The sequence below is a fragment of the Condylostylus longicornis genome, unplaced genomic scaffold, assembly GCF_029603195.1.
Source record: "Condylostylus longicornis isolate FDR11 unplaced genomic scaffold, ASM2960319v2 ptg000027l, whole genome shotgun sequence".
Lineage (NCBI taxonomy): Eukaryota > Metazoa > Arthropoda > Insecta > Diptera > Dolichopodidae > Condylostylus > Condylostylus longicornis.
In genome coordinates this window covers 8,759,183-8,772,238 of record NW_026577996.1, presented here as the reverse complement: position 1 = coordinate 8,772,238, position 13,056 = coordinate 8,759,183, and the positions used below count along the sequence as shown (strand labels likewise).

General features: G+C 24.6%; 1 protein-coding gene across 1 annotated transcript in view; it reads left to right on the top strand.

Annotated features, from left to right (window-relative positions):
• Positions 1–12,563, top strand: part of LOC129607242 (uncharacterized) — a 58,308-nt gene extending 45,745 nt beyond the window's left edge. Inside the window, exons 2-8 of the mRNA XM_055518096.1 lie at positions 9,105–9,926; positions 9,988–10,880; positions 10,948–11,195; positions 11,264–11,458; positions 11,530–11,875; positions 11,947–12,014; positions 12,111–12,563. Coding sequence (XP_055374071.1) covers positions 9,105–9,926; positions 9,988–10,880; positions 10,948–11,195; positions 11,264–11,458; positions 11,530–11,875; positions 11,947–12,014; positions 12,111–12,297 — 2,759 coding nt within the window. The 3' untranslated portion in view covers positions 12,298–12,563. The remainder of the gene's footprint in view (positions 1–9,104; positions 9,927–9,987; positions 10,881–10,947; positions 11,196–11,263; positions 11,459–11,529; positions 11,876–11,946; positions 12,015–12,110) is intronic.
• Positions 12,564–13,056: the final 493 nt, after the last annotated feature.

The following is a 13,056-nucleotide window of genomic DNA, read 5'->3' as shown; positions in this document are numbered from 1 at the left end:
AGTTAGCTTGACTCCTCGAATCTATCTCCTTGTATTCTTATGAGTTTAATTTATAAAATTTGTAAACGATTAAAATACATTTTGTTTCGAAACTAATCCAATGGTTCTATTGAACGTTTTGAAATAAATTACAAATTTTCGAGAATTTTCATATTTTCCCGCAGTATTCCTTAAAAAATTCAATTCATATTGACTGTATTCGAATTGAAAAGACTTACTGGAAATCTTAACAATTTTCTAATTGGATAGAATGATAATTTTTATAATTGTCTGTAAAATAGCAACCTCACAATCATTTTATTTTCCTTCATTAAATTCTTAAAGAAATTCTTTTGGCAAAATGATTAAAAGACCTGAATTAACATTTTTATTATAAATTATATTTTCAATGTAAATGTGTGTATGTTTCCAAGAAATACAATTACACTTACTTAAGTATATTTTCTAATTTTCTTATCGCATTTACATGGAATATGCACGCGTTTTATATGTACCCTTTACACATTAGTATATTCACGCGAATAACATGCTCTTACCAATAAATATTTTGTCCGATATATTTAAAATAGAAAAAAGAAAACAATCAAATCTTTTAGACTAGACGGATAATATTTAGTATTAATTAGGATAAAACATTGTCATATTCGACATTTTATTTAATGGGGTTAAAGAAAAAAAGAAAATCTACTTAAAATATTTCGTGCCACATGTGCTACACACAAGTCATTTTATAAAGACAATATTGTGTGGCAATATTCATGTGTTGTTAAACTTTTTCAATTCCTATTTTAAGAATACAAAAAATTCAATACTTTTCAAGTATATTGTAACAAATTATCGTAAACAATTTAAAATATACTTGGTAAAATTATTGAATGTTACCACACATTTTAAATAATGAAAACAAAATTGGTGTAATACTAATTATTTAAAAGTTGTATAAAGTGAAAATCCAAGGAAAACCAATAAAATCAATAATATTAACATTTTGCTTAAATATGCAAAAATTGAAATTTGTTTTTTTTTTGCATTTTTCCCTCAAAACAAAACCTAACAAGAATTTCTTTAAATACAATTTTAAAATTCTTATCTTTACCAAGTACTTAAAATTATTATTATTTTTTTTTGTTTTATTTTACTAAAGTGCGGAAAATTATAAACAAGGAAAAATAGAGAGAAAAAAAAATTGTATAAATGAAAAATAACACTTAGACAACGTGAAGAAGCCATTAAATTTCAAGTCTCACCTGTTCTACATTGGAATATAAAAAAAAAAGAAATAAAAAAAGAAGAAAAAAAATTCACGCATAAAAAACAAGTAGTGTAACCTTTACAGTAAATTCCCGACAATATTTATGGTCCAATTCTCTAAATTTTGGAATTTTGATTATGAGTAAAAAATATCGAAATATTTTATTATTATTCAATCAATCCGTGGCCTTGATTAATCCGTTGAAAAACGAGAAAAAAATAGAGTTAATCATGGGAACTCTGTGATACCCAGCACGAACTAATCATCCCATGAGCGAATAAATATTCTATAACTGTCTATAGGACACATGACTTTACTTACGCTGGTTTTGTTTTACAAGAAACGAAATAAATCATCGACGTGGTATTGAGCCTATTATATTCGGTATTTATTTGGGAAATAAGAGAAAAAAAATCACTGGGTGGCGAATTTTAAAAACCGTGTGAACATACGTTCATGCATGGGTATTCGTGGATGTTATGAAATTTTTGTGACTATTTTCTGGGTTTTTCAGTAACGCCCAATAATCATTGAATATTAAGATGCCCTCACTTAATTTAATTTGATTTTTCGAACTATATTGGACATACATATTTGTGGTTCACTGTATTTTTTCAAGAACATACCATCAGGGAAATAAAAAAAAAATAATAATAACTATAATAATATTTAATGGCCGAAAGGTGAAAATATAAACCAAAATTCTTGTTACCAAGTTTTGTTCTTCTTCATTAATAAATTCAAAAAAAAAAAAAAAACAATAACAATAAGCCCCACAATATTAAAAACTTATCAGCTTTTGGTTGCTATTGAAAATATTCTTAAGCTTCTTCTTTTCAAATGTTTTTGAATTGTGTTTTTTTTTTTGTTTTTTTTTATAATTCGTAAGCAAATTTATGACAAAAAATTTTTGTAGTTCAAAAACCTATCCAAATATACTCGTAAACTTAAAATGTGTGTAAGCCCTAGTATGAATTATGAACCGAAAAACAAAAAATATTTTTTTTTTAATACCTGTGTGTGGTAGTGGTATATGTTTTACTTATACATACCCACATACATACATTCGTAACAATAAAACTCGATATGGATTTTTAAAGCAAAGCTAAGTATGTCGAATAATATGACGGAGCCAGCATAATAAATTTATGTTTTTTTCTATTATGATTGTGATTTTTTTGAATAGCATGGATTTTGAAATTCCGGAAAATCTTTTTCTTTTTTGTCTGCTCTTCATTTCTATTTTTCTTTTATATTTTCTTGTTGTTTTCAGCATTTTTTTTTTTTTTTGTTGTTGTATTTTAATGTTCTAAAATCACGAAAATTTCTTTTTTATCTATAGTCTACACACATACACAAACATACTTATATGTTCTTAAAATTGATAATAAAAATTTGTTAAGTCGATTTTTTTCAATTTCGAGATTTCAATACAAACACAATTAAATACAAATTTTTGTTTTGAATATGGCCTATAATTCTGTACATAAGATATTGAATAGCAATTATTGGGGCATTATTGAATTGAATTGAAAAGTTTTTGTTTATTTAAAAAAAAAATTTTGAAAGGGAGAAATTTGTATTTTTTTTTTTTCGAAATTTATTCGAACTTTGAAGATTTTCGGACGCTTAAGTAATATGGTAAAATAAATGTATTTAATTTAATCTGTTTCTTTGAAATTCAACAATAAAATCATCTTCATTCTCAGTAAAAATATTCAAGGGAGTTGAGACTGAGAGAGTTTTTGAGCATGAACATACTATTTTAACTCGTTTATTATAAATTAACACTGGAACACATTTTGTATTAATACAATCTATTTGTTAAGAAATGAGATTTCTAAGATTCCGGTTTTCCTCTTTAGAAAGAGTCTCTAAAAATCAAATTCTAAAATGTAAAATTTATAATTCTCTAAAATTAAGTAAATTTTTTTTGGATATTCTCAAATTCTCATTCAACTTTCTTAGACAATAAAATTTTATGTTAAACTACGAGTATTATTGTAATTTAAATTTTTTAAAGGAGTAAGTTTGTAGGGTAAATTAAAATATTTTTTAAAATAAATTTTGTTAAGAATTATAGGATAAATACGACCATTTTGTACGAAAATTTAAATCTCTATAAATACTTCAATAGGCCTAATAAATGGTATAGAAAATAGTTAGAGGATATTTAGAGATAGCTAGAAATTGCGGTAGTTAGAAATTCAACTATAAATAAAAAATCGTATTTTATTTTTATTTATTAATAGATACACAATACCCTAACGTGGAATGGCCCAACTAAATTTTTCCTGATTATATTCAAATATAATTTTAATTCTCGGTTAAAATATTAAAAATTTATGGAATTTAAAGTATGCATTTATTAAATTTATATATATATATACATATATACAGAAATGTAGGTATTTCTATAAAGCAGAAAACAATAAAAAATTTTATTTTATATTTTTCCATTTACACTCATACATACATATAATAAGTTGAAATCTTAAGAAAGAATGCATCAAAATACTTGGGTGACATTCTTGTAATATTTCAAATTTTCGTTTCTTATGTGATTTATATGAAAGGTCAAAAGATTTTGGATTAAAGTGAATTAAAATTCGGTACTTAAAGGGTTTTTAGAAAAATTTTGAATAAATTCATAAAACGATTGACGGGATTTTGGGCAAAAATTTTTTTATATTTGTACAATATTTGGGAGTAATAAATTTTAAAAATTAAATAATAAATTCTATTTAGAAAAATTGTTAATGATTTTGTTTGTGTTTCAAATTCTTAAGTAATACATAATTTTATTTTATAAAGAAATTTTTAATTAAACATTGAGAACAAACTCTGAACCAATTTAAAATTTATTAATAAACAAATCATTTTTGTAATGTAATGATTATAGTTCGATATAGTTTCGATGTTGATTTTACGGAGCCCAATTAAATTAATCTTATTTTGAATTTCGGAGAATTTTCTAAAACAATTGAAATATTAAATTTCATATTAAATCAATGAACTTATTTAAATGGAAGTGTTTAAATCGAAATTAGAAATTTTATTTAGCTTCTGTTCAGACAATTATTAACGTTTTTATATATGTAAGTAGTACAGTAAGAATTACAGTAACAGTAACGTATATTAACAGTTAAAGTTCATATTTTGATTAGAAAATCGATTTCATGAACTTAAATAAAAATTGTTTTTTTTTTTTTTGTATTGCACTAATTTTTAAAGCAGCTCCTTTATACATTTACGTACAGAAGCATTCAAAAATACTCATACTCATATATATACGAGTATGTACTTATATGTATATAAGAAATTTATTATACTTAATGTACGTGTTCCCAATAAAATATTTTTATTAGATTGGGAATATTTTCGTTGAAAAATAAATTTAGGGTAAAGAAATAGAAATCGATTTTCAATTTACAATTTAGTTTTTTTTCTTTTTTTATTCAATTCATAAGTATACATACTTGCATACATCGCTAAATTTTGAATTTTTCTTTTTAGTTTTTTTCATATTTCACTTAAATGAAATGAAAATTATTTCAATTTTTTTATATATTATCTTGTTTGCTTACATACGATCCATGATATTTCTTACAATAATTGCAATTCTAAAAACTATATAGTTATTATTTTTAAAGGTAAATAATTTTAAAAATATTATTTTTATTCCATTTAGTGAAGTATTTTCGGTTTTTCATTAGGAATTAAAATAAAATTTATTTTAGTTTTTAACCTATTTAACACGTACTTATTTAGTATAAACATTAAATTTATTGTTATTTATTTCAAAATGCTGTTGGAAAACTCATTTTCAGGCTTTCGGAGACCTTGTATTTGTAAATTGTTTTAGAAATTCTGATTTTATTTCCCTCAATTTTTAATTACATTATTTTAAGAATATCATAACTATAGTCTATTTGAGTAGTACTTTATTAAAAATAACATTTCCAAATTTAACACGCCTTAAATCTAATATTTTTTTTACACTGAACTGAATCTACTAAAATCTAAATCTTAATCTAAGATAAAATCTCGCATAAATATACGCACATTATAAGACTAGTATGGAAATTTTATAATGCTGAAGGTGTTACTTTATTACCGAATTAATGCTTGCAACTCACAGTACTATATTTGCTTAATAAGTAATATCTTTTTGAAATGCCTGCGTTAACAATATTTTCAAAATAAGGATCTAGAATCTAGCGAAGAAAGTATAATTCATTTAAGTGTAATTTAAGCTTTATTTTGTTCAATTGAATAGTTTGACAACACTTATATAAGCTATACCTATCACCTATACCGAGTCATAAATTAAATCACTAAAAATTATTAAATAAATTCAAAAAAATTTTATTGAAATTCGATGCATCAACAATTTTCTTTTTTTAATTTAAAAAGCTAGAAATTAAAATTTTTTATCAAAATAGTTTGTTTTGTATTTTATTAAAAAATTCACTAAACATACAAATTACAAAAAAAAAATAAAATGGTAATTAAATTTTTTTTTTTGTTCATTATGAGCCTACAAATTTTTAATTATTTACCATAAACCACACTAAATTCACGATGCGAAACAAAGAACAAACGCAAAACGGCAAAAAAACACAAAATTGTTTACCTTGCAATAATCCTAAAACGGTAAATACATAATATTTATGTCATTTAATTTTCCTCTTTGTCATGCATTACTCAAACATATATACACACATACATATACACATATAATATGTTGAGATTTAAATGCATTCTAACAAAATTATTTAAAATGACAACTGAGATATTTTTAATTAAAACTCATTTGTTTTATGTACAGTGAGCTTGAAGCATTTTATTTGCTCTTTTTTGTTTTGTTTTTTAATATTTTATGTAAAAATAATTTTCACCCTCTCATATATTTATGTACAATATGTGATATTTCTGTAAAGTAAGTAAATTGTACATGTATACATGTATGTACATATGTATATAAATTTTATGCATAGATTAATTTATTTATCTAGGTTCTACAGTAAATAAAATTACAATTTTTTTTTGCTTTATTTTCATACTTTATTGCAAGATTCGACTTTGTACTTAGTAGAATTTAATTGTAGAATATAAATTATTTAAACTACGTAAATTCACCACGCATTTACGTAGTGTAAGCATGTCGCTACATATCCGATATTCTAACGAATATTGTCGATAACCAAGAGGAAATTTGCTTAATTAATAATTTACAGCCTAAAATAAATAGCCTACCTTACTTATAGCAATTTTGTAAAGATGAAGCACTAAAATTTAACAATTCAGCTAAAACAAATTTACAAATTTATTTTTGCGGCAAATATTTTTCCAAGTATTTAAAGAGAACGTTGTCAAATTTTTATTCAAATTCAATTTTAAATTTCAATAAAGTTGGGTCAAACCAATGGTTTGTATTGTAGCACTTTTCCCTTCAACAAGTGAAAATACTGCTTTTAAAAACAGTCTATGTATATCCACCACACTATTAAAATTATTTTCATTTATAAACGAAACTATTTCTAGGATTGCATATATTTAGGATGAACCATTTATGCAGTCTTTGAAATAAAGCAAAATTTAATATAAACAGGGGTTAACATAATCCTCGATTTTAAGGGTTAATTGTGTGAGTTAAGAAAAATAATTATATTTTTTAATGTCATAGAATTTACCGTTAACTTTTTGCGTTTATAGAAATTTGAAAAAACTTGCGGTTTCAGAAATATAAGGTGTCAAAAATGCAAATTTTACAAATTTCAAGAGGCCATAACTTGAGAGGGGGTGGAGATGGAAAAAAATTTTCTTCTAACGAAATGAACTACTTGTTAATGTCTAAAAGCCCCTAAAATTTCAAGCTTCTACAGGCTGGGGTCTAGAAGAAAAACGACATCAAAAATTTGGAAAAAAAGGACTTTAGATAACGGTAAATTTGAACGGCCATTTTGTTTTTCTAAAGTTTAACTATAGTATACCGCGATAGGGGAAGCCAGCCACTGCCTTTCTGCGTTTGCAAAATTTCAAAAATGCTTATGGTTTCATTGCAACAAATAGTTAAAATAGGCCATTTTTAGTGCTTTGGGGGGGTATAAATTCTAGAGGGGGGGAGATAGGTAAAAATTTTGTTCTACGAAAATAAGTTTCTAGTAAAGATCTATGTATGTATTAAATTTCAGCTTTCTATCTTTAAGAATGTAGAAGTTTTGTAAACAGACACACGGACGGACGGACGGACGGACGGACGGACAGAGTGAAACTAATAAGCACTTTTTTTCAAAAAATTTTTGGAAAAGTGCTAAAAACTTAGGTATTGATATTATTAAGTTAGATTTCGATTTAAATACGGCGAATTCACGTACTATACTATGCATAAACTTTTCTGTAAACCTTCAAAAATAGTTTTGAGCTCAATTTAAATATGAAGAAGTAATGAGTTTCAGTTTTAGAAATAAATTTATTAACTGCTTACAAGTATTAGAGAAGTTACTGGCCTACTTATTTGATTCTACATTTAATTCTCGCATTCCTAAATTATACTAGAAATTATAGCCTCATATTTTTCGTATATAAAACCGTAAAATAGCAATTAAAATTTTAAAGTACATTTAAAACATTAATTTATGGATTTATTCACGTTTAATTAATATAAACACATTCATACATACTTACATATAATATTATATTTTATTCATTTGCATTTCTCAACCATATAAAGTTGAGCAATGAGCCCTCCTAACCGAATCATATAATTTTTTAGAAGAGCATTATTAAGTATAAAAGAGAATATTATGCTTGTTGCTCTTTTTATTTTATTGTTATTATTCTCTCTACAATGTAATTGTTGCCATTTTTACGTGAAATTAATCAGGCATAAATTCCACATAAATAACTTCAAAAGATATCTTAAGCCTTCTCTATATTTTTTTCGTCGTCTTCTTCTTCTTTTTCTCTTACATTGTTAAATATTTGATATACATAGAATATAATAGGCTTTTGAAAATGTTAATGAATAAGGATAATACATGCATTTTTTTCTTACGCTAAATTACACTTCCATGGCCGTTCCATATAATGTTTTCCTCAAAAAAAAAAAAAAATGAAAAACTTTGAAATAATCATAGATGCAGTTTTATCTTTTAGAAAATATATTTGTACATGCATTTATTTGAATTCAAAGTAGGGATAGAAAAAATGCATCCTTATTAATTAATATTTCTTGTATATGACAAGGAAATTGAATTCATGTGAGCTGTATTCCATTTTTGTGTTTTCATCTGTAATAATTAAAAATTTTGAAAAACGCATAATTTTTATGGATAGGACAGGATGAATAAAGGATTTTATTAATTTCTTTGATTGAAGATGAAATTGTCAAATTTGTGAATAAATTTGTGAGTTTTTGGCACTTTTGGCAATACTTAATAAATTCTAGCAAGGCCAACTTACGAGTTTACAGAATTTGTCATTGTCAAACTTACATATGATCAAAAATTTGTCAATTTAACTAAAATATAAATTTACTATTTAAACTACAGAGAGAAATTTTCATAAAATCCTATAGTTACCTTGTTCAAAATAATCAATAGTTTTGCTATGAAATTTCTAAAACAGATACACACAATTTTGTATTTTATTTTTAAAAAATTGTTATACAACTTGCATTTGAATGCAAGCATTTAATTAAATTATTTATGTTGATAGTCATTGAGTTTAATTAAATTTTTATATACATACGAACGTGCTATAATTTCAAAATGTAATTGCTAACAATTTTAATATTAAATTTAATGACAATTTTTATTTATTTTTTTTTTCTTTTTCTACTTTTCAGGTTTAAAAAAATTTCTTGGTCAATATCCGGCATTATTTCAAATTAGTGGTGATTATGTTCAAGTAAATTGTTATCAAGCTGCAAATCCAAATGATCCAACTGGTGTTTATGGTGGTAGAAGAGATTATATACAAGAAGCAAAAGATTATTTTAAACATAAAATGCGTCAATATGGTATTGGAACCGAAGTTCCAATAAGAAGTTTATTAGGACATCGTAGTCAAGCATCACCACAAGTACGTCATATATCTGGTCAACATATTAGAGAATTTACTGAATTTCTTGTTAAACATCCAGATACATTTAAAGTAATTGATGATCATGTTGTATTAGTTGGTTGCGATGATTTAGAAGAATTACCACCATCAGAACGTTTACATTTACCACAAACAACAATTGATACAGAAGCTACACAACAGTTATTAGATTTTTTTGCTCAATGTATACAAGTAAAAGGTCCGGTACTAGTCGATCAATTATTTCATTTGGTAACATCAAAATTTCCACAAGAACAATGGTTTAAAATGTTTAAAACACCAAATGATTTAACAACATTTTTACGTATTTTTTCTGATTGTTTTCATATACAAGCGAATCTAGTCACATTATTGCAAAAACCAAAATTATCTGATTCTCATATACAACAGGCTCAAGCAAAATCTCGTGAACAATATAATGCTATTAATAATAAATTAAATAATAATAATATTTCATCAAATAATAATATAAATAATAATTGTAATAATGTTAATAATCAACAAAATAATAAAATACAACAGCAGATTGGAAATTATAAGGATAATAGTGGTAATAACAATAATGGTAAACAAATTTTGTAGCATTTTGAATATTTCTCTTAATATTAATTAATTTTTATTTTTAGCTGGTAACACTAATAATAATGTTGTAACACCTGACTTCAAAATAAATGAACCAGTTTCTAATATTTCATCAAATATAAGTGGAAATCAACAATATAATAATAAGAGTGAACCGAATAGCGGTTTCGACAGTTATATTTCTCCTTTAGATTTTAAAATGGAAAATTTATGTGAAAGGAATTGTCCCAGCCCATCGATTAGTTCATATTATAATAATCAAAATCAACAGCAACAAAATCAACAGCAAACTCTTAATAATGCAATAAATCAACAACAACAAACGGTAACAACTCCAATACCACATGGGGCACCAGAACGTATGAAAAATCAAACATTAAAACAACGAATTAATAGTTTAGTTATGAAAACTTTAGCCGAAAATCTTGAAAAAGATAAACATATTATGATGGTACAGAATGCATGTAGCGGCGGTGGTCAATCTCCATTACAAAATTCAAGCCCAGTTCATAATGCTAATTCCACAAATAGCGGAAATTCTTTAATAAATACAACAAATAATTTCTTTGTTGGTGATACATGGAAAATTAGAATATTTCAGAGTACACGAGTTATATCAACAATTAGAGAAAGTATATTTGTCACAGAAGCTATAATGAAATTTGCTGAAAATGATAAACAGGTTGTGATCTCACTTGACTGTGAAGGAATTAATTTAGGTATTAAAGGTGAAATAACTTTAATTGAAATTGGTACTACACAAGGTGAAGCATTTATATTCGATATTCTAACATGTCCACAATTGGTACATGATGGTGGCCTAAAAAAATTATTGGAACATGAAAATGTTATTAAAGTTATTCATGATTGTAGAAATGATTCAGTAAATTTATTTCAGCAATTTGGTATTATATTGAAGAACGTTTTTGATACTCAGGTTTGTAAAAGAATTTAAAAGTAACTTTCTAGATTAATTACATAAATCCATTTATTATGAATTTTAGGCTGCTCATGCCGTTTTACAATTTCAAGAGCAAGGAAAGCAAGTTTATAAAGCAAAATATGTATCATTAAATACATTATGTGAAATTTATAATGCTCCTGTTAATCCAATGAAAGATCAATTAAGGAATGTTTATCGACGAGATCAAAAGTATTGGGCAAAACGACCATTAACACGTGATATGTTATTATATGCTGCGGGTGATGTTTTAGTTTTGATTAATGATCAATTATATGCAAATATGGCCAAGTAAAATATTCTTTACACAAAATTATTAAAAAATACTTTAAATATCATTAATATTAATCTTTTTCTAGACTTATTAAACCGGAATATCGACAACTTTTCTCTGAATTGTGTACAGAACAAATATTAATGTTAATTAAACCAAACGAAGTTAAAATTCGTAAGAAACAACGTAAGGTTGCCACAGAAGTTTCTGATTTAAAACAAAAATTGTCACAAACTAGTAAAAGTATAGTACTAAGTAATAGGGAAATTAGATTATTAAGGTAAAATTCATATATAGCAAAATAAATTTAATAGCAAAATTTATAATATCAAAAAATAATTTTTTTTAAAGATATATGGATTTGACTGAAGACGAAAAAGAACGCTTAAAAGGTTTCTATAAGGTAGCTAAAAAATTAGAAAAAATGGATGGTGGAGGTGGTAATCAAGATAAAGATGGTAGTGATTCTGATGATGAACAAGAACAAACAGAACCAGATAATTTTCCAAGTTTGGATAGTGTGCCATCAGATAATTCATTAGGTGGTAATTTTTCACCAAGAAATTCTGAACCACCAAGTTTAATTGAATCAATGCAATTATTGGATGAGATATTAGTCGATACAACAATGGATCGTATGGAACGTATAGATAAATTAGAAGCTATATTATCAGCTGCAACACAACTTGAGGATCAGGTATTAATCATAATGAAATAATATTGTGTTAAAGCGTTGAACTAATTAATTTTTTTTACATAATTTAATAGGAATATCCTTCTGATCAATATGATGCAAAAGCAGAAACTATACAGAATGCTAAAGAGAAGGCAAGAAAGTGAGTACATAATTTTGTTTTTTTTTTTTCTTGATCAACCTTCTAAAAATTTTATTCAAAATAAATTAATATCATTCCATTTTTTGTTATTTTTAGCTTAAAAAATTGCAATTGTAATTGTCATAATGCAATTAATCGACGTACACCACCAATTATTGTAAAAAAGCAGGAAGTAGCGTCACAAACATTAAGTACTGGTGATATTACAATTATTAAAGTGCATTTCGATGATGAAAAAACAAAATCACAGGAAAAAGTTCTTGCTTCGTCACCAAGACGTTAATAATTTGTATAATATACAAATAAAACGATGAAATTAAAATTAAATATCAATATTTCGTTAAATGGAATTAAATTCCTAGAAATATTCGAATACTTTAATTATAAAAAAAAAAAAAACAAAAAATTGTAAAATAAACATAAAGAAAATTTTTGTTTTTTTAACATTTAGAACAATTTAATCAAATATATCTGACCAATATTTTCATTAAATCTCAAAAAAAAAAACATATCCCAGTTCGATCTATTTATGTATTAACGTAAATGAAAGTATTTGGTTCAGATTGAAGATTTAAATTTAAAAAATATGATATGTTTTTTTTTTTCCTTCCTGTGTTTACACACTTTATTTTTTTTTTTTTTTATATTTAAATTTTTAAAAATAACTTTTAGATTTATATAAATTCAGACTTTAAAAATTTGAAATTTTTTTTACTTATTCACAAAATAATAAAATAATTTTGAAAAAAAAAATAAAAGAAATAAGAAGTGTGAAATTACAAGAATTATTCAATAAATTTTCAAAAATGTTTCAAAAATGTTTGAAATTAAAAAAAAATTAATAAATGAGAATTGAACAGTTTCATTAAAATGTTAAAATATTAAAAAATAATTTGCATTTCCATAATATTAACGTAATATTTTTTTGAAGAACATAATAAGACTAATTAAAAATGTTTCATATCCGAATATGGTAGCTATTGTTTTTACAGAATAAAAATCTTTTTAATTATATTTTCATAATTAAAATATTCGATAAAAA